Source organism: Zasmidium cellare, assembly GCF_010093935.1.
Source record: "Zasmidium cellare ATCC 36951 unplaced genomic scaffold M409scaffold_2, whole genome shotgun sequence".
NCBI classification, from domain to species: Eukaryota; Fungi; Ascomycota; class Dothideomycetes; order Mycosphaerellales; family Mycosphaerellaceae; genus Zasmidium; species Zasmidium cellare.
In genome coordinates this window covers 1,617,215-1,638,160 of record NW_022986946.1, presented here as the reverse complement: position 1 = coordinate 1,638,160, position 20,946 = coordinate 1,617,215, and the positions used below count along the sequence as shown (strand labels likewise).

The following is a 20,946-nucleotide window of genomic DNA, read 5'->3' as shown; positions in this document are numbered from 1 at the left end:
CTTGACTGTTTGCAGTGGGCATTATCAGATCATGTGAAGAGGGACACCCACTTAGGCAGGCCGATATTGTCGTTGCTGTTGGCTGGAGTCCATGTCGTCTTTGCAGATATACAAGGACTCCTTGCTGGTCATCGGTCGTGCGTTTCAGTGTTCTCGTCCTTTGCTCAAGCCGTACTTCGACACAGAGTATGTCGTTTGGAAATCCCTCGTTTGTCGACGGCGACGGTCGTTAACGCGAATCATAGCAGGGTCGACCGTTCGGGCTTCTTCCCAACAACGACTCAACGAGCGACCGGCTTGCTCGGAAGATCCGCCGGTTGCGTAGAGTTGGCCATGAACAAAACGTACATCGATGTAGCGAACCGTATCGTTTCATCAACGTACTCTTACTGGGATGGCCAAACAAAAGAGACCGTCACCAGCAAGCCCATCATATCCTCCACGGTGGGGTTTCGAGTCAACCCAGGCGGGAAGCAGCAATGTCTGCACCGGGACGATAGGTGAGCTTGATCGATGGCCGTTCCTTGAGCATAATTGACCTCGATCAGCGATTACCATACCAGGAACGTCGACATGCCAGCGATGATAGGGTGCGTCACTGCGTTGACCAAGACCACGAAAGAGAATGGAGCGACGATTGTGATACCAGGCAGCCATTTGTGGGGACCAGAGCGATGTCCGTTGGATGAAGAGGCAGTCCCGGCAGAGCTGGAGCCAGGCTCCGCTCTCATCTTTGTAGGCAATCTGTACCATGCTGGCGGGGGAAACGGCACCACGTAAGAACGTGCTGTATCTGTGGATATCTTTTTGACTGACGATCGTCCAGGGACCAAGCTCGCGAGACTGTCGGCATCTTCCTCTGCAAGCCATATCTGAGACCGGCAGAGAACCAATTCCTGATGGTCCCACCAGAGATAGCAAAGCATTTGCCACCACAAGCGCAAAGACTCCTGGGTTATGGTATAAGTCTACCGTCGGTCGGATTCGTTGACTACCAGGATCCCATGCGGAAACTGTTTGGTGTCGAGGATGAGGAGACTGTGGACATGTGATGCTACTGTCTTTCGCCGCCCGGAATTCTTCAGGGGGCTCCAAAGGATATCGCTGCTGGCGTCGACCGTCGCCTTATGATGGCTAGTTGACGAAGCTAACGCAATATCCAACTCAATACTGATATACCGGAATTGGTTCCCCTCCATCTTTTGAGCCAGTCTCTCCAGTTTCATGTATGTGTTCCAGCCGTAGTCCAGAAATAATACTCTTGGTATCCTCGTCAAACAAGAAGAAAGGAGAAGCCGTGTGAGGCCTGGAATCTGGCATGATCAATCCAGCTACCATCGGTCGTACTGCCATTTGCCCAGAAGTGTTTCAAGAAGTCAAGTGCCCTGGTACAATTTCTCCACCCAGTGACATCCATGAGTTCAACAATCTCTCGCTGGGTGAAATCCTGTATGTCCACATGATCCTTTGCTTCAGCGCCAATGATGAAGAGTGGCCAGACGACGTCTTGCTGAAATGGTCGCTTGTTTTTGAACAGCTTGAAGCATTCGTAGCCTCTGTACATGTAATCCTTCCGGTGTAGTCTCGATTGCTGCGGATCCATCAGGGCCTGCATCCCGTAGAGAGTGCACGCAAAGTGCCAGAAGTCGATGAGGGTTATAAAGTCGGCACGAAGCTCCTCCGACGGAAAAGGGAAGTGCATGACTTTGGCGAGCTCGACATCTCGTACGTGGCATTGGTGCAGGCGTGCTTGCAGACTCACTAAGTCCCGGAGTGGCGTGTTTCTCACACCAAGATTGCCCATAAAACGCTGTCTCTCGGCCTGAGTGATCTCTTGCATGACCTGCATCAGCTCTGCGTGAACACCAAAGTCATCCGGGTGTATTACTTCAACAGGAATCGGTTCACCACCATCGAACGTAGTAGAAGAGGCCATAGCATCGTAAAAGAAAGCCTCAGCGACCAAAGTCCGACACTCGGTGTCAACTGGGTGACACATGAGAGATGTGGTGGTCCAACGTCTGGTAATGGTTCTCACTGCCTTCCAATGGACGCGCCACAGTTCTGATTCTGAGTTGATCATTTCCAAATTGCATAGAACAATGGTAGTGCCAAGGATCTCAGCAACACGGCCATCGTTTCCTGCCGTATTGTTGTTGGCCATCTCCACGCGAAGGTGCTCAGCAAGGATCTTTAGGCTCTGTTCCCGGAGAGTCGCAGAGGTGTTGCCATCCGGGAAAGGCCACGCCAGGCCAGTCTTGCACGCATAGTGTTCTGCTGTTAGAGCGAGTATCGCAAGAAGCAGCGGTGGGGATCGTAAGGCAAGAGGAATCATGATAAGTCGCCATTCATTATCTGGACCGTCGTACCAAGTCATCATAGGAGCAACGATATGATCGTAGTACCTCAGCAGGCCTTTGGCAGAAAAGTGGTTGATTCCGGAGGGAAGCGACTGCAGACTAAAGTCCTGACCCGTGGCAAACTTGTTGTTTAGAACCAAGTCGCCATTGATAGACTCTGCACAGGCAAACGTATGGGTATGATTCTGCCCACTCTCAGATGGGGAAGGCTGCACTGAGGTTAATGAGTCGTCAAAATGATCGCCGTGCGGCGAGGAGCTGTCTCGACTGCTGCTGGCAGATGTACTATCGTCAAGAACAGGGACAGTCTTTCCGCTCAATCTAGGCATGTGTGAGAGAATAGATATTGTCAAAATGTATAGAGAGTTGAATATCAACATACCTGCCTCTGCTGGCAACTCCTTGGCCCCATCGAATGCGGAGGCCATAGCCCGGACATTCCAGACTTCGCAAGCCACACCTTTGACAGTCAGACAGGAGAAGTACTGCTCACTAGTACCGGATTTCCTTACTTCTTACAAGTCGGGAGTGTACGATCGCATCTGATGCGCCTTCGATTGCAAGTTCGGCAATCTGAAGTCGTCAATGCAGCTCTCAAAAAGAAGCTTTATGAACCGACCTTTCACTGCTCTGGCTTCCTTGGGATCAAGGGTTGACAATCGTAGACTCATGTCTCCAGATGCGACTCCTCTCTACCCCTATGTGTTGACTTGGACTTGGACTGATGGGCTTCCTGGGCTACGCTCTCAAGCATCCAGCCACATAGGTGCATGAGCAGACGAAGCTGTTTAGCTCGATAGTAGTGCGGGATGGCAGAGTTTGCTACGGCTCCTGAGTTCTCAAAGACAGTAGTGCAGCAACCTTCACTGGGGCTAAATCGTGCATAGGGTGTGAAAGCTTCCAGCAAAGTGGCCCAGACTCCGCACGGGGCGCAAGCATTATCTTGAAGATATGGTTCCCATGGCGTGGAATGATGGTTGCTCCATATGCAAGATCGCCTATGTACGCTGCAGTCCGAAGATGCTAGCCGTGAAGAAGCGCAGACAACCAAGGGAAGGCCCTACCAGTCGATCATGGTACGTTCTGACTGCACATGTGAAAATTGATAGCACGTGAAAGATTCGGATCACATGCTAGCGCCGTCGGATGTGGGTGAAGTGATGGAATGATGAAGAGGTGAAGTGAATGAATCCACATCTCGCTTTGTGCGATCACATTCTGCCGAAGTTCGGCCGGCGCAAAGCATCAACCTCAAAGCCCTCGACACGCGAGAGTCTACACAACATCAAATCGACACAACACCACCGACATCACACCCACCTCGTCGCCGACTTTCTACACTGTCCAGAGTAATCTCGCTGAGCACACCCAACATCTTTCATCCAGCCCCGACTGCGCATCAGACACCTACTGGACGCGAGGCCGCTGTAGGCTTCTGAAAGCGGCGATATGGACGGGTACAACGCCTACGATGGCATCGACGGCGATGACACAGGCCCAAAGGTCACAATAAGAGAAGTAAGCTGGTAGAAGATACACACAGGACGGAGGAGACAGACTAACTACCCATCCATCAGATGGACCGCACCACGATCAAGTTCAACCTCACCCACACCTCGCTCGCCTTCGCCAACTCAGTACGCCGCGTTATGCTCGCCGAAATCCCCACCATCGCCATAGACCTCGTCGAAATCGAGAGCAACACCTCAGTCCTCGCCGACGAATTCCTAGCCCATCGCCTCGGCCTGATACCTCTGAGCACAAAGGGAATCGAGGATATGATCGATGCCCGCTCGTGCGACTGCGATGAGCAGTGCGACCGCTGCACCGTGATCCTTCGTCTGAGTGCGGTGAATCGTAGTAGCGACCAGCATCTGAAGGTGTTCGCAAGAGATTTATTCGTTGAAGCGGCAGGTGGCCAGGCAGCATACAATCGCGCAAATGGCGTGCATGGTTCGTCATCTGAGGACATGCCGCCTTTGGGGACGCCCATCCTCATGGACAGAGACAACCAAGGGCCGCTGATTTGCCAGCTGCGGAGGGGTCAGGAATTGAAGGTGAAGTGCATGGCGAAGAAGGGAATCGCAAAGGAGCATGCGAAGTGGGCACCTACCGCGGCAATCGGTTTCGAGTACGATCCTTGGAACAAGCTACGACACACCACGTTATGGTACGAGACAGATCCAAAACAAGAGTGGCCAGAGCCAGAGAAGAATGGACAGTGGGAGGAGCCACCCACAGGAGACGAACGCTTCAACTACGAGGCCGAGCCAGAGACTTTCTACATCGACCTCGAAGGAACGGGCGTTATGCCGCCGGACCAAATTCTGCACTCTGGGATCCAAGTGCTGCAGAGCAAACTCGCGAGCATCATTCGAGACCTGGATTCTGACAATCAAAACCAGACCAACGGCTACGATGGAGGGTTCAGTCCACCGAATGGTCTCAACGGAGGAGGGCAGAGCGCGTACGGTGCTAATACTGCGTATGGTGCTAACACTGCGTATGGTGCTAGCACTGCGTATGGTCAGGACCCTGGATACCAGACCCCTGGCTATGGTGGCGCGGGAGCCACCTCTGCATATGGTGGCAGCGCTACGCCTTACGGACGCCAGCCATACCCTTGAGTGGTGGAGAAAGAGAGAAGATGAGCAAGGATTGCTGCACAGAACTCGCCACGCTTCAGGCTTGTTTTGCTCCTCTTCTATGCCTAACACAGCACGGCGTGCGCTCTCCGACCGAAGGAACGGTTCCGCCCACCAACATGGAGGATTGAATCTGAACTGCATCTCGAAAGCGGCCACTCCTGGCCACTCCGCGAGTTGTGCATATGAGAGGGATTTCATGCACTCCCCAGCATCGTACTTCAAACTCTACCAAGTACTGTAACAGTAAGATGAGATTCCACACAGCGACGGCGTTTTGAGATGTGGAAAAGCGAGGAGGACCACAAGCATTTGTATGACTGGAAAACGAAAAGACCAACACGGTAACACGGCATAGCGACGGTCGTTCAGTTTGAGAGATTGGGGATACAAATAATCCTCAGGTACCTTGATCTGCTATAAGTTGAAACCCCTCAAAAGCGCCCTATCCTTCTTTTCCATTTTCCAGCTACGAGTACATTAACCACGCCCCTAACCCATGCCTACCTTACGCCTCTTCCCCCTTGAGAGACAAGACAACGCCCATCAATCCGTTTCAACCCCAGGAATGTCCCCACCCCAGTTAATCTTCAAACCTGCACATCAAATTAGCATCCCAATATCTCATCCCAGAAGAAAGAAAAAGAAAAGAAAAACTCACTCGTAGGAAACGGCCAAAACCGATCCCAATCCTCCGTCAAATACATCGAATAACACCACTCCTGCGGCACTCTCCCTCCGTCCCCAACCACAAACTCCTCCTTAACCACCTTCTTGACAGAATGCGGCTCGCTCTTGTGCCCGATACTCACCATCGCGGGCCGCAAATTCTCGAGCCTTCCGACGACTTTGAGCATCGTCGTCAGCGCCACGCGCGTCGTGGCGAGACCGAGAGATTGCTGGCCTAGGATGGTGTAGGAATCTAAGGGCCGGGTGAGGTCGAGAGTGGCTGGGTTGGGGAAGGCTTTCGGGTCGTGGGAGGCGGCTTTGAGGTTGAGGAGGATTTTGTCGCCTTGGTGGAGATTATGCGTTTTCGTGCCGAAGATTTCTGTCGTGTCGGTGACGGAGACGTCCTTTGGCACGTCGCGGAGGAGACCCGTTTCCCCTCTAAGTCTCGCGCCCTCCAGGAGGTAATGCATCAACACCTCGTCCGCCTCCAGCGTGTCTTTCCTCGCCAGCTCGAAGATCTTCGGGAGATACTCTTTGCCTTCCGTGAAGAAGTAATCGAGCGCTTGTCCGAAGAGCTGGCCCTGGTTGGCGACGATGCCGCCGGCGACGCCAAGGATCTGGCCCCAGACGAGGTCGTCGGCGCTGAGGCCGGATTTGCAGAGTGTGGCGATCATGTGGACGCCGTAGTCTTTGAGGGGGCCTGAGGTGGGTTTGAGGACGTCGAGGAGGAGTTCGGCGGCGCGGCCGAAGGTGGCGATGGAGGAGACTTGGAGTTTCAGGATTTCGCCGAGGCGTTGGGTGGTCTGGAAGATGTCATTTAGTCTGTGAAGAGGGGAAGATAGAGATGGAGAGGACTTACCTCTCTTGCTTGTTGGCGAAGTGGGAAGCTCTTGGTAGGGTCGACGTCGAAGAAGGCGGCTGTGAACACGGCCGCCATGACGAGATATAGCTGTTGTTCCGTGAAGACACCACGAGGGAACTCCTCAGTCTTGAGCGGGATGCCCCAGAGCTCTGAAGCGAAATGAACAGGAACCAAGTTACCGACATCACGGATGATGTCGACGTAGTTGACGCCAGCCAGCTTGTACGACTTCTGCTTGAGAAGCTCCGTGGTCTTTTGTTCGTAAAAGTCACGCACAGCCTTCAACCACTTCTCGTCACCAGTTGGGATCGCGCTCTCCAAGGCGGATCGGTCGCCGGAGAGCATGATATTCTTCGCTCGCGGGCCCATGAGGAACTCCATGGAAGGTCCCGAAAAATCCTGGAACGCCTCTTCATCCGAAGTCACTTGAATGGCGGCTTCGTGGCTGAAGAGTACGATCGGCTGCTTGATCTCTGTGGGTCTGTCGAAGTTGTACATATGATCCTTCTCTAGCAGACGAAGAATGTTCTTCATCTCGTCGGGCGTAGTCATTGGGTAGTGCACATAGACAGACGCTGGATCGAAGCTATTCGGCAACGCTCTGAGGAACAGCTTGTAGAAGACGCAGCCATTGTCGATGGAAAGGTCCGAGGAAGCCTCTTGGTAGCCCCAGTTGGTCAACAAAGCTGGGGTGTATGAAGTCGTGTAGAATCTGTCACCTCGTACAAGGGCAACAGCATCTGACAGTACACCTCGCGAAGTCGTAAATGGTGGGCACAGTCCTGAGCCAGGAAGTTTCGGCGCTTTGGCATCTTCCACAACCAGTCCTGGGTACAGCTCAACCTGATCAGGGGTATCGTAGAGGTGTTTGAGGGCCTCTTGTACATCCTTATCCCTGGTGATATCCTCCCACGTCTCGTGTGGCGTCAGGTCGAAGTGCTTGCGCATCTCGTTCAAGGTTGCACACTTCCAAGTCCTGGCCTGTTGTATACCAAGCATCTCAATTGCCTTCATCACAGTCGGAACCTGGCGGGGGCCAAACGCGTTGGAGCAATCCTCGATACTACTCGTCAGGAGCTCGGCGAGGTCCTTGTCCTCGAAGTTGCCTTTGAACGGACCATCCTTGATACGATGCATCTTCTCTTGCTCGTGCTTCAACGCTGGGAATGGTCGCTGTTCAGGTTCCAGACTCTCCGTCTTGTCAGCCAACTCCTTAAGCTTGCGCAGGAACATCCCAATCCTGTCAGGTCGCGAGACCTCCTCCGCGGATTGGCCAGGGAACAGTTCTCTAAACAATTCCTGGGTCCAGTGGTCATCTCGCTCGGACACGGCAGAATGCCATCGATACACCAGATTGAACTCTGCACTGCACTGGTTACCCGTGCCGACTGGGACACCATCTGGAATGTCCACGCGAGGGTTCAACTGCCAGTTGTCGTCTGTCCGATTGAGGTTGAGAATAGTACGCACATAGTCAATCAGGATCATGTTGACGTAAAGCCCGCAGGTGATCAAACGAGCAGTCTGGAACAAGTCATCTTCGCGCTTGTCAAGGTCTTTCTCGCCATATCGATCAATCGTAGGTTTCCTGGGGTTTGTAGTGAATCGACCATCTTCATTTATCGCCGCCAGTTGCTCGACCACATAGTTGTGATAACGATTGAAACAGATCAAGAGCGCTCCGACACCAGGTGGGAATGTCAGCAGACGAGATTCAGAAAAGCAATCCGGCTTTAGCTTGCCATCCTTGAACGTCCGCATCCGTTTCTGCTCTTCCCATGTGCTGCCGTAGAGAGGAGCCAAGTCTAGATAGGACGAAGTTGCGGATAGATTGAAGTCGTTATGGTCTGTTCTGAACACGTCGTGAATAATAATCGATGCCAGGTAGAACAGCATGCTCGAAATCGAATTCGGATGTTTCTGGCCTTTTGGATTTTGGCGAGCCATGAGAGAGTCAAAAAGCACACCAGGATCAGGCAGGCAAGCGGCTTGCTTCGTTTTGGGTGCGACAGTCCTGGCGTAGGGCATTCCTGCTTTGCCGATGTCTGGGTATTTGTAGTTGTTGTGGCTGCCGTCTGGTTGCCTGAAGAGGTACTTGTCGGACAGTAGCGTTTGAGGAGGATGCTCGAGATCGTCCCAGAGAGTAGTAATGAATTGGTTGGTGATGGTCTTCTGCAGTTTCGCGGCTGGCATCTTCGCGGCAACGGCGACCAGGCTCTCCATTAGATACTCCCTATCGTCGATCGGTTCCTTCAGTGCTGCCTTCTTGAAGGTCTTGAGAAGGCCGTCCAGATCCTTCGCATCCTGGTTCTTGATGTCCTTGAAAAGATTATTGACGTCCTTCATCAGGCTCTCCTTCTGCGGTTGGGGGAGTTGAGAGCCATCTCCCGTTTGATTGGGCACAGGCGCTTTAATAGCATTGAGCAAAGTTCTCATTTGCTGAGCAGAATCAGAGACGCCATTGAGTAGCTGCTGAAGCGTACTAGGCTTCTCAGGCTCTGGAGTCTTGCTCCCATTCGTCACTGACTCCTCCGTTGACTTCCTGCCGTTCACAAGGCCGTCCATCTTCAGCCTGTTAAGCAGCATTAGCACAAGATCTCACAGTATGATCACAGACGAGGATGGAGAAAAGCAGAATTGTCGATGGTAGTTTTGTCGTATTTGTTGCTCTCGCTTGGCCTTACTTGGATGCTACTCGGCGAACCGTTTGTTTGACCAATTCGGCATTGGCCCGGATGGTCGCCTTTGTTCCATTCGCGAGGCGGACGGAAGCGTTTCCACCAGCTGGACGGCCATTCTGCTCGATCCGGGCTTGACCTGCGCCATTGCTGTATTCCGACAGGGCATCCGATCGGCTTTGCTCTTCCTTCGGCACAGGAGGGAGTGGACGTTCTCGTGTTGAAACTTTCAAAGACGGCGGCGAGCTCTTAGATGGCATTTAGGGTAGCATGAGAAAGACTGTAGATGTTTGACAATGGCTGGGGAGAAACCCTCCAGAGTAAAGTCATTCTTTCAACCATGTCTCGTCCAGATTGTTGATTCCAAGTTCCAGTCGCCTGAGGTCGTAGCTGCCCGTCTGGATGCAACAGACGGTACTATAGCTGGGTCCATCCCCGACGGTTGAATTGGGCAATTGGGCAGGTGCCACTACCAATGAAACACTGAGATTTGACGCACCTTTCTCTCGGTTACAGCCTTGGTTTGGATATGTGAGGGCCTGATGAATTGGTGGTGGTAAGCAGGGTCAGACGCGATGTAAGAAATGGGACATTGGCTAGAAAGGTGGTCAGAACGAGAACTCAGCCTGAGTCGTGGTGGCGTGGGCCTTGGGGAAATATACAGCAGTTTCGGCCCCACCAATATCAAGAGATGCCGCCGTGGATACTAATGGACGAGAAAAGGCGACAAGGCAATCCACGCACCACCCACCGCCGCTTTGACTTTGACGTCGACAGCTGCGGCTGACGGATGCCCCGATACCGACCGCGTGCGTGCCGTTCCTGGGCCTTTTTGCGCTGCGCCTCCAATTGTAGGGGCCATTCGAAAAAGAGCAGCAGAGGCAGCGGCTTGTGCGACTTGCTCTCAGTAAAAGCTCGCGTCTGAGAGGCCGGCGCTGGGCACTAGGGTCGACAAGGCCTGCAAGCCACCTCGTGGCTACGAGCGCTTGCGACCATCAGCCCATGCTGTCGTCGCCCTCTCCGAACTCTGTCCTGCCAACTGGCGGTGGGGAGAGCAAGGTGATGATATCTGGCAACGCTTGCGAAGAGCTGAGAGACTGAGGGAGAGGTCTGACAGGTTAGAGCACTCGTGCATCTGCCGGAGTATGTCTCCTTCAGCCAGCCATGATTGCGCCCTTGCAGTAGTAGGACGATAGCTCGGAACAGGCCTCGGTCGGGAGGATTCCCTTGTGCAAACACCAAGACGCCATACGGCAGACACCAACAGCCTGCTTTTCGTATTGACTTCCGCCGTGTACCTGGAGGCCGCCTTCGAGACCTCATTGGCGAGACCTGGCTCAGCTCGGGGACTGGTGAGCTGATGAGGCCGCTTGGCCGCCCTTTAAACGCATCCTCCATTCTGCAATATATGCGCATGTTCTGGCCCATAAGAATGACGTACAACCATTTTCCGGTTCGAGCTTGCACAAGGAAGGCTGTGTCACGTTGTAGGAGGTGTTTGTGTTCGTTTGTTCAAGTCTAAGCAATATTTCATTAGCGTTTAAAGGATACCTATTTACTGTTTATTAATATTCAGCCGAGCCGAACCGAGCATCGCTTGCTCACAAGACAACACCTCTCTCCAGTCGAAACAGCCATTGAGACTTGACCGGTCCATCCTTCAACCACAATGGCCTCCAAACCGGTCAACCTGCAAATCAAGCCGCGAGGTACGGTGCCAGCTGCTTTGTCGCATATCGGTCTCTAATTCAAATCCTGCAGGCAAACGCATTCCAAAGCTCCCGAAAGAAACCAGCATCTACATCCAGGGTAGCACCGGTGACCTGTACCACCGCATCGCCGCCGAGTCTCGCTTTGACATTCACCGCTTGAGGATAACGAAGGAAGATGGCACGCTGGTACTTAATGACAAGAAGACGACGGTGGACAGCCTGGGTTTGAAAGATGGAAGTGTGATCCAGGTGAAGGACTTGGGTACGTACTCGATATCAAGCCTCACATGCATAAGCACAACTAACGATATGAACCCCAGGCCTCCAAATCGCCTGGCAAACAGTCTTCATCATCGAATACCTCGGCCCGCTCCTCATCCACCCACTCCTCTACTTCCTCCAACCCTACATCTACAAAAACGCCCCCGCCGAACCCTCCCACCTCCAAACACTGTCATGCATCACCATCACCCTCCACTTCCTCAAGCGAGAGCTCGAAACGCTCTTCGTCCACCGCTTCAGCAACGCCACCATGCCCGCCTTCAACATCGTCAAGAACTCAGCTCACTACTGGGCCATCTCCGGTCTGCTGATCGCCTACTTCGTCTACTCCCCCACCTCCTGGGCCGCGGCCGAAGACACCAATCCCGCGCTCACATACACCGGTCTGGCATTGTACATCTTCGGAGAAATCGCCAACCTCAACACACACTTGGTGCTCCGAGGCCTTCGATCACCAGGCGGCACCGAGCGGGGTGTCCCTCAAGGATTCGGGTTCGATTGGGTGACGTGCCCGAACTACTTGTTTGAGATTGTGGCGTGGATTGGGATTACGATCATCACGCGCTCGTGGACGACGGTGGTGTTCTTGGTGATTGCAGGTGGACAGATGGCGCTGTGGGCGAAGAAGAAGGAGTATCGGTATAGGAAGGAGTTGGGCGCGAAGTATAGTAAGAAGAGGTTTGGGACGATACCAGGGGTTTATTGAGTGGAGATTGTGGTTATTGGGGGTCGTCTTCACTCGGTGGAGTGTCACGCTGGGCATGTGTGACAGTTTAGGACGCTGCACATGAGGGACTATAATACTTGTTTCACGGCCTGCTAGAAGCAATGACTGAGGTGTTCGCATAGAGTCAGCTTCTCATGCAAGATATCAGACACATCAAAGTGGTCATGACCAATAATGCCAAATAAATAGGTCATCCCGCTGTCAGGCATGGAGCATGAAGACATGATGTAACATCGGGAGACTCTCGAACAAGCTCACAAATCTCAATAGAGCAGTCGATTATCTGTATCAACCCTCTACATGTACAACAATCCACCCCAACTACAAAGTATACCTAAAACCCGCAAGTCCCTCAATAACCTTACCCCCAGCAGCAGCACTCTTATTCGCCCGATGGAACTTCAAATCCATAAAACACGTAATGACCACCACCAACGCGGACGCAATCACCGTCGCATAGATACCGGGTCGATACCCCGGCTTATCCTGCGAGCGAAAGACCGTCGACCCGATGATCCCACCGATGCCGCCGGCACCCACGAGCGTCGCGGACGCGAACGCGCGCTTCCACTGGCCGCGGAGGTTGTTGGCTTGGTAGGAGAGGATGGCGGGGACGTTAGCGTTACAGGAGGTAGTAGCGAGGAAGACGCCGACGTAGCGGGCGGCCGGGGAGGTGAGGAAGCCGAGCATGGGGAGGCCGATGACGCCGAGGAGGGCGTTGACGATGATGATGGGGCCGCGGAGGTGGTATTTGTCGCCGAGGACGGCGCAGGCGAACATCCAGATGGCGGCGAAGACGTAGGGTGGGGCGATGAGGCATTCGGCCATGGCGGCGTCGAAGCCCATTCCCTCTGGATAGGGGGGTTAGTGATATGTTCATGGGGTGGGGTGGGTGGTGTTGTACGTACCGTGAAGGATGATGGGGAGGAAGTATGCGATGGCGTAGGTGGAGGTCGTGGTGAGCATGAAGAGGGAGGCGAACCCCCAGATCTTGGAGTCGAGACCGCAGCGCAGATAAGTGCTCAACTTGAAAGGCTCGGCGATGGCATCGTGGCGGTCCTTCTCGATTCTTGCGACGATGAAGTTGGCTTCGCGCTCGTTCAAGAAGCTGATGGCGAAGGACTTGGACTTCTTCGCGGCTTTCTCTGGGAAATCGGCGATGGTGAAGGCACCGATGGCTCCGACGACGCAGGTGAGGAGTCCTTGCATGATGAAGATCCAGCGCCAGCCTGCAATGCCTGGCATGATACCCTTGGGGGCGGTTGGGTGTTCTTTTGTTGGGCCATAGTGTTGGCCGTAGGTTGGTCCAAGGTCACCGAGACCGTTCATGTGGCTAAAGCCGTAGGCCAGAATACCACTGAAGGCAGAAGACAGACTGCCGATCAGGTAGAAGACGGCGTAGCGCTTCTGTTGTTCGTATCGTGGGTACCAGGTCGAGAGAAGGTACGCACAGCCTTTGATGAAGTTAGCTCATTCGCCGAGATCATTTGACGCCCTGTGCTATCGAACACGTACCAGGGAAGAATCCGGCCTCGAAGATCCCGAGGACCAGACGAAGGGGAATCATATCCGTCCAATCTTTCACAAAGGCAAATGTGATCATCGTGGCCCCCCAGAGCAGCGTGATCGTGGGCAGGAAGATTCGCGGGCCAACTTTCCGCAAGATGACGGTCGCTGGTGGTTGCAATGCAACGTATGTGATGAAGAAGACGAGGACGAGGGTCGAGTAGCGAAATCCGATCAACTTCAAGTCCACGCCCATACCGGCTACCACTGCGATTCCCAGGTTGGTCCTGTCCTGTGTGGACGTTAGTTGTGATGACCATTTCTTCGGGGCGAGAGAAGAATCACCATAAGTGAGACGCAGTACATAAATCCAAGGGTGAGGACAAGTCGAACATCGATCCGCCAGATGAGCTTCTTGGCTTCCTCCGGGGAGAAGTCGTTGAGGCGAGCATCGGTGGTAGAGACAACAGAATCATCAGACTCCGTACGCTCGAGATGAGCAACCGCGACCTTCTCGATGTCTGCCATGGCTGTGGATTGATAATGTGAAGAAACAACAGGAGAAACTGTTCACTTAGCCAGTGGAGCTTGGTAGGGGGCCCTGGGCGTTCTTATCTTCGGTTGACGACAGAGCAAGGGCATTCATTTCTTGCCACACTTCGCTCCTCGATCAAGCTCTCGACGCAGGCCATGCTCGTCTGGGCTAGATGGCATCCATGTAACCGTCACACGACAACGTGAAGGTGGGACCCAAGAGTCCGACTATTGCAGCCTCAGTCAGCCACGTTACTCCTTCCATTCGCATGGCATAGAGCATCGGCAAATGAATCGGTTTACCCCAGATTGGAGCCCGAGCGGTCATCGTGGAGAAGGGCGAGCTAAAACAAGCTTAAGTCGGGTTCGTGGGGAAGACCAGTCTAGACTTTCTGACATGTGCAGCGTGCATTTTCGTGGCGTCTTCCAAGCCCTTCCAAGCGTCGGAGACTGTGTGGTACTGCGTTTGCGAGGTATGGAGTAGAAGGCGAAAAAAATACAACTCGAAAGTGACGAGATCGGCTCCGCTGCAGAGACGGATCCGATGTTTGGTAGCTCCAAGTTGCCTGCAACCACGTGGCGTAGAGCAAAAGTTGGTGTTTCCAGATCGTGTGGTCTCAGATTGGATCGAGTCCTCCGCGGCGGATGAAGATACAGTTCTTCTAGCTGAGCGCGGAAAGCACGGGGCCCGATGGACTGGTCACAATGGATGTGATGATAGCACTCAAACCATGATATCGCCCCAGCAGCGGATGAGACCGGCTGCCTTGTTCGAAGCTGGCGCGAGTCAAACATCGAGATTCGACTGCATGCTGCAGCAATAGTTCGTACCGGCCGAAGCATACCAAGAGCTCGTCGCGGGAGGATTCCGGGGAGCGTGAAGTGCTCGATAAACCAGCAAAGACAGGCTTGGTTGGGTAGAAGAGTCCGTCTCAAAGTCTTGTTGCGGGTATAGCCCAGCAGAATGTACCTGCAAGCCATCTACGCCAAGGTCTGGGCTCTGAAAAGTCCCTCGGGCATTTTCCCTAGCTGCGACGATTCTGCTCTGCTCGTGTACAGTGCTCGGCTTGGCTGGAAGCATAGGCTAGTGGAGCTATCCCCTGTATGATCGGTGAGGCCGATGGGAAGGTCCTTCGTGAGTTTTGCGGGAGGTAGGATTGAGGAGCGAAGCAGCGAGGGCGTGCTTCAAGCCTCGAAGCACTCCGCCCGGGAATGACTATATTCCCAGCTGTCATCTCGTGGTAGGGCCAGAGCCGACTGTGCTGTGGTAAAGAGTGTCGAGTGGGCAGCTATTGACGCTGTTTGGAGAGGAGATGGTCAATCCGGTCGCCCGTCACTCACATGGCCTCGAGAGGAGCGTGGCGAAAAGCGGCGTATTGGGCTCATCGTCGCCATCCATCTCCGAATCCCGCAAATGAATCAAACGGCTTCCAAACGCGTATCTCGTCGCTCGATTAAACAGACATGTAGGAGAAAAGACAAAGATATAGAAGTGAGGTGAGGGCAGATTAATAACCGCTGGCATCGCGCGTGGTGATCGACATGTCAACCGGCACAGGTTGCCGAGCGATGTCGGCTAACTTTCTCGATGCTGTCAATGACTCTGGTGGTGAGGTATTTTCTCAGAAATTAATTCATACTTGATGATTGAGACTTCTCTTCACCCCTGACAGACATTTGACTGAGCATGTCTGTTCGTACCTGTAGCCAGCGCATTGGCGCCGCATTGCGGTCGCAGCGCTGCAATGCTCAAGCCAGCACCCGTCGATGCTACGCTTCTGCGGCCACGGCAGCTTCCACACTGCCCGCAGACAGGATCAACGCCATTGAGGTGAGTCTCCTGGCAGGTAACACCTTAGATCAATGCTGACCTGGAATAGAAAGAGGCTACTTTGCGCACGCCAGATCCTGCGGCCGACTCGCAGACAGCTCGTCTCGTCAACTCCCACACCCCGTACATGGTCCCGACCTACGTTCGCCCGCCACCAGTCTTTCAGAAAGGAGAGGGATGTTATTTATACGATGTCGAGAACAGGCAATACCTCGATTTCACGGCCGGTATCGCCGTGAACGCATTGGGCCATTGTGATCCGGAGATGAGCAAGATTTTGTATCAACAGTCACAAACCTTGGTTCATGCTTCCAATCTGTACTACAACCCATGGACTGGAGCTTTAAGTCAGTTGTTGGTTGAGAAGACCAGAGAAGCTGGCGGCTTCAATGCCACCCGGACGTTCATCTGCAACTCGGGCAGCGAAGCCAACGAGGCCGCCATCAAGTTCGCCAGAAAGTACGGGCGAAGCGTACAACCCGACGGCAGCAAATACGAGATGGTCAGCTTCCACTCATCTTTCCACGGAAGGACAATGGGCGCTCTCTCGGCCACGCCAAATCCCAAGTACCAGAAGCCATTCTCGCCGATGGTTCCAGGCTTCAAGTACGGCACGTACAACGATGTTGCCGGCATCAACGATCTTGTAACCGAAACTACCTGCGGTGTTATCGTCGAGCCTATTCAGGGCGAGGGTGGTGTAAATGTTGCCACTCATGAATTCCTCCTCGCTCTTCGGAAGCGATGCACTGAGGTAGGAGCAGTATTGATCTATGATGAGATTCAGTGCGGTTTAGGTCGTACGGGCAAGCTGTGGGCTCATGCAGAGCTTCCACCTGAGGCACATCCTGACATTCTCACCACTGCAAAAGCCCTTGGAAATGGCTTTCCAATTGGCGCAACTCTTGTTACTGAGGATGTCTCCAGCAAGATCGTCACGGGTGATCATGGAACTACTTTCGGTGGCAACCCACTGGGCTCGCGAGTGGCACATATGATCGTTTCTCGGCTATCGGATCCTGAACTGCAGAAGGCCGTTCTGAAGAAGGAGGCTCGCTTCCGACAACACTTCGTCCGCATCCACGAGGCTTTCCCAGATGTTATCCAAGAAGTCAGAGGACGTGGTCTGATTCTGGGCTTGCAGCTGAAGTCGGATCCTACACCCATCATCACTGCTGCTCGTAAGCGTGGCCTGTTGATCATCACCTGTGGCACCAACACTCTTCGCTTCGTTCCACCCCTCATTATCTCTGAAGAAGAGATTGACCAGGGCATGAATATCCTTGAAGAAGCCTTCAATGCCGTCTTCCGGGAGCCAGGCAAGGTGGAGGGCACAGATGGTCAGCAGGAGATGAGAGCGTCGCGATAGGGCCTCGCCATTCTGTTCACGAATCGATACCCCTTATGGAGACGAGCCGCAGAGCATCGAGACCAGATAAGTCTGGCAGAATCGACCATGCGGAAGTTGCTGCATGCTTCGTCAATGCAACGAGGAATCTAGGACCGAGCATGGCGCCGAGTCGTTCCAGAGACCTACACCCATGGAACTGCCTTTCCATAGGAGGGCCCCACAAATGCACTCTGAAAACCACCAGCTTTCACTCATGGGCTAAGACTGTGCTGACCTGGCTAAAGACGTCCTTCTGTCCAATGTCAGAAAGTTCTCAGGGCAATGCCTGCGTTCCTCATCAATGCGATGGAGTCTTCCAGACATAGCACAACGACATCGGGCTCTGCGGCCTCCTTGAAAACAGTCTGAATGGGCGGAATGTAAATCCACGGAGCCGACACTTCAAAAGTTTAGAGCTTTGAGATACCCAAATGATTCGTCACGACTACGAAAACTCATTCAGCTCATGTCCTCTTCATAAATAATACCGTCGCCAATCACGACATCCACGTGCAGCCATATGGTTCGACCGAAGTCTTTCCGGCCTTTTTCTCCGCGACCTCGACTCCACTCCATCCTCCACTGCAAAGGTCTCTCATCAACAGATCTCACATACAAAACCTTTCTGTTTGTTATGCTTTCCAGTCATTTGACAGCTCCCGGCCATCGTTTAGATACCTCCGAGGTCGGCACCAGGCAAGATCAAACATCAACGGCGTCTGGCGCATGCCAGGATTCTTAGTATTTTTCGTGATCTGCCGATATTGATGCGGTCTGGACAAAATGACAACGACCAACGCAGTATCCCGCGCTTGCTCGAGCCGGCCGAATCGTTTCAGGATGCGAATTCCAGACAAACTTCTTCGAACTGCACGTTGACTTTCATGTCGTACCCCTGGAGAACGTTCATCCGGATGGTGCCAACTCCCATGGCTTTCTCCAGCCTGATCAAATTTTTGATCTTACGATCTGCCCGCCGTCCTCTCCATCGATCCCAGGAAGAATCTACTGAGACCGCCACGTGGCCCGTCCTGATCACCCGTAGATTTCTCCAGCTCATACCATGTGCCGGCCATTCCGCACTGCTCATGTAATCCGATCTGCACTAGTCGTGTGTAGTTCATCGACATGTAACGTACGAGTCTTGCCTGGCGCGGCCTTCATCACCGGTACTGGGTAAGGACGCTTGGCATCGAAGACGCGGATATGAGTACAAAGACATCGGGAGACCCGCATAAGATCGATCTGATAAGCATTGCTGAACCTCTTTTTACTGCTCCAGCAAGTATTGTCATTGACTATGCATTCGAATCTGCTCAAGCTCCTCTTTGCAAGCGTTGCGGCTGTGGGATCGGTCTCTGCTGCTCTTGTTACGAGTGCTGAGAGTTCTGTGTCTTCTTATGGTAATTTTACCACGCTGGAAAGTAGAGCCTGCAGATGTGTACTGACTGCTCGACCCAGATGCAATCATCGTGGGCGCCGGCGTTGCTGGCAATGTCGTAGCAGAACGTTTGGCCGGGAGCGGTGCCAAAACTCTGCTGCTCGAAAGAGGACCTGCTTCTACTGCCAAATCCGGCGGCACGCATTTCATGGTATGCATCGTTCATGCCCTTTGGTTGTTGGGGATCAATCTCTAATGCGTATGCTGCAGCCATTCAACGATACTGTGACCATCTTTGATGTTCCGGCGTTTGCTTTCAGGTACTTCAGACCTAGTCATGCGCTCAAAGTCCTCGACTGATCAGGGTGTCTAAATTGTAGCATCGTGCTAGCCGACCCGAATGCGTACTACAGAGATACACCGCATACGACAGGATACTTGTTTGGCGGAGGCGGGTCTCTCAATGGGCAAGAGAACATGTCAAAAACTTTTATCTCCGCAGCGCTGATCTGATCTCTCGATAGATTGATGTGGGTTCCACCGGCGGAACATGACATTAACGACAACTGGCCAACGGGTAAGAGTCTTGACTATCCCTGAAATGTTATTCGTCTTGTGCCTCACACCGAAACAGGCTGGGAGTACGACGACATCAAGCAGGCGTACGAACGTGTCGAGTCCCTCAACCCAGGCACGACGATGCCTTCGGGCAACGGAGAGCGCTACGACTACGAGCCCGGCGCGTTTGGGCTCTTCTCAGATTTGCTTGGAAATGAAGGATGGACGCATGTCGATGCGATCGAGCAGCCGAATGAGAAGCACTTGGTGTACAGTTGTGAGTATCTTCTATCTATGGCTTGGATCCTTGCTGACCGGTCGTGCAGATCCACCACAAAACGTTGCTGCTGGAGAGGGCATCAGAGCTGGACCGTCAGTATCTTCTTATGAGGTGGGGTTCGACAGAAACTGATGAGTCGCAGTCCTCACGTCTACTTCTCCCTGGCGCTCGAAAACGAGAACTTCTCTCATCAACTAAACGCCAATGTCACTCGTGTGATTCGAGATGGCGGCCTCGTCACTGGCGTCGAAGTTGAGAACGAGGATGGTTCCCGCTCAAACATCAGTCTAAATGAAGGAGGCAAGGTCATCCTCACAGCAGGAGTCTTTGGAACATCGCGTATCCTCTTCAACTCAGGCATTGGACCCATCGAACAGATCGAGACTGTTGAGAATGGTACTACAGGTGTCACTCTCCCTGACCGCAAGCAATGGATCGAGCTACCCGTCGGCGAGAGGATCCGTGACCATCCAATCGTGACCTTGCTCGTCGACACGAGCAGCAGCGATTTCACCTTCTTCAACAACTCAGCTCTCTACTTTGGCACCCCCGATAGCAAAGATATCGAGCTCTACAACACAGAGGCATCAGGCGTTATCGCCCAATCTCGTAAGTCGCACCACCAGCCACTGACAATATCCAACCTGACACAAATTACCAGAACAACGCATCCTACCCTGGACATCCGTCACCGGCTCCGACAACAGAACCCGCCACATCCAACTCACCATCGCCGGCCAACAAGAAGGCCAACTCTCCGTCAAAGTCTACCTCACCCACGGCCTCACCTCCACCGGCACCATAGCCATCGAAGCCAACGGCACCATGACCTGGGCCCAAGAACCCTGGTACAACACCGAAGGCGACATCTCCGCCGCCGTGGCCTTCGTCGACGAGTTCCGCGGGTATCTCGAGGGGTCGAGGACGTTGGAGTTGACGGCTTCGCAGAGGAATTTGACGTCGAGGGAGCTTGTGCTGGGGGGTTATGGGACGGGGCTGCATTTTGCTGGGTCGGCGGTGATTGGGGAGGTGAATGATGGGGGGAGTGTGGTTGATTTGGATACGAAGGTGCGTGGAATAGTTTTTATGCTTGGCTCCATGGGTCTTTGACTTGCTGACGCTTTCTTTAAAGGTCTGGGGAACGCAGAACTTGTTCGTTGCGGATGCTTCTTTCCATGCGGATGTGCCGACGGGGAATATTCAGGTAAGTCACTTTGTGCTTCGATGATGAGTTTCTGTGGCTGACGGAGTCGTGTAGGCGCAAGTGGCTATCATGGCGGAGCATGCTGCTGGTAAGATCATCAGTTGCAGAGTTTAAGCCAATCAATGTGTTGAAGAAGATTATCTTGAGGAGCCAGTAGTGTGCATATGCATATCGCAAGACACATAGACGCCGGACTGCAAAAATTGAATTCATTTCAAAAAGACACAGTGAAGCAATACCTCGTTCAGCTCAACACCGCCCATCCCAATCCTCTTGTACTCCAACCTCGTACAGTAGCAGCATGTTAAAGCATTAAACTTTCCCTAG

The 20,946-nt window shown here is 53.3% G+C and overlaps 8 protein-coding genes across 8 annotated transcripts; 5 read left to right on the top strand and 3 right to left on the bottom strand.

Moving 5' to 3' along the window:
* Positions 1-91: 91 nt before the first annotated feature.
* Positions 92-1,052, top strand: M409DRAFT_17208 (uncharacterized protein; the record flags this gene model as incomplete). Its single annotated transcript, XM_033803958.1, has 4 exons — positions 92-186; positions 249-500; positions 549-776; positions 827-1,052. 4 exons carry the CDS (start codon positions 92-94, stop codon positions 1,050-1,052), a joined length of 801 nt encoding a protein of 266 aa, XP_033674154.1.
* Positions 1,053-1,273: 221 nt separating this feature from the next.
* On the bottom strand, positions 1,274-2,689 carry M409DRAFT_17207 (uncharacterized protein; the record flags this gene model as incomplete). Its single annotated transcript, XM_033803957.1, has 1 exon — positions 1,274-2,689. The coding sequence occupies one exon, from the start codon at positions 2,687-2,689 to the stop codon at positions 1,274-1,276; it is 1,416 nt and encodes a 471-aa protein (XP_033674153.1).
* Positions 2,690-3,809: 1,120 nt separating this feature from the next.
* Positions 3,810-4,987, top strand: M409DRAFT_49733 (uncharacterized protein; the record flags this gene model as incomplete). Its single annotated transcript, XM_033811327.1, has 2 exons — positions 3,810-3,878; positions 3,938-4,987. The coding sequence occupies 2 exons, from the start codon at positions 3,810-3,812 to the stop codon at positions 4,985-4,987; spliced, it is 1,119 nt and encodes a 372-aa protein (XP_033674152.1).
* Positions 4,988-5,551: 564 nt separating this feature from the next.
* Positions 5,552-9,101, bottom strand: M409DRAFT_62823 (uncharacterized protein; the record flags this gene model as incomplete). Its single annotated transcript, XM_033815323.1, has 3 exons — positions 5,552-5,601; positions 5,667-6,477; positions 6,534-9,101. 3 exons carry the CDS (start codon positions 9,099-9,101, stop codon positions 5,552-5,554), a joined length of 3,429 nt encoding a protein of 1,142 aa, XP_033674151.1.
* A 1,782-nt stretch (positions 9,102-10,883) lies between these two features.
* On the top strand, positions 10,884-11,914 carry M409DRAFT_49731 (uncharacterized protein; the record flags this gene model as incomplete). Its single annotated transcript, XM_033811326.1, has 3 exons — positions 10,884-10,923; positions 10,976-11,188; positions 11,247-11,914. The coding sequence occupies 3 exons, from the start codon at positions 10,884-10,886 to the stop codon at positions 11,912-11,914; spliced, it is 921 nt and encodes a 306-aa protein (XP_033674150.1).
* Positions 11,915-12,256: 342 nt separating this feature from the next.
* On the bottom strand, positions 12,257-13,969 carry M409DRAFT_17203 (uncharacterized protein; the record flags this gene model as incomplete). Its single annotated transcript, XM_033803956.1, has 4 exons — positions 12,257-12,786; positions 12,844-13,389; positions 13,451-13,733; positions 13,787-13,969. 4 exons carry the CDS (start codon positions 13,967-13,969, stop codon positions 12,257-12,259), a joined length of 1,542 nt encoding a protein of 513 aa, XP_033674149.1.
* A 1,693-nt stretch (positions 13,970-15,662) lies between these two features.
* On the top strand, positions 15,663-17,175 carry M409DRAFT_17202 (uncharacterized protein; the record flags this gene model as incomplete). The annotated part of the gene is made up of 2 exons (XM_033803955.1): positions 15,663-15,806; positions 15,856-17,175. 2 exons carry the CDS (start codon positions 15,663-15,665, stop codon positions 17,173-17,175), a joined length of 1,464 nt encoding a protein of 487 aa, XP_033674148.1.
* A 1,321-nt stretch (positions 17,176-18,496) lies between these two features.
* On the top strand, positions 18,497-20,733 carry M409DRAFT_17201 (GMC oxidoreductase; the record flags this gene model as incomplete). Its single annotated transcript, XM_033803954.1, has 11 exons — positions 18,497-18,599; positions 18,658-18,788; positions 18,848-18,897; positions 18,958-19,032; positions 19,102-19,154; positions 19,212-19,412; positions 19,462-19,507; positions 19,558-20,024; positions 20,077-20,483; positions 20,548-20,619; positions 20,674-20,733. 11 exons carry the CDS (start codon positions 18,497-18,499, stop codon positions 20,731-20,733), a joined length of 1,665 nt encoding a protein of 554 aa, XP_033674147.1.
* Between the last annotated feature and the right edge of the window lie 213 nt (positions 20,734-20,946).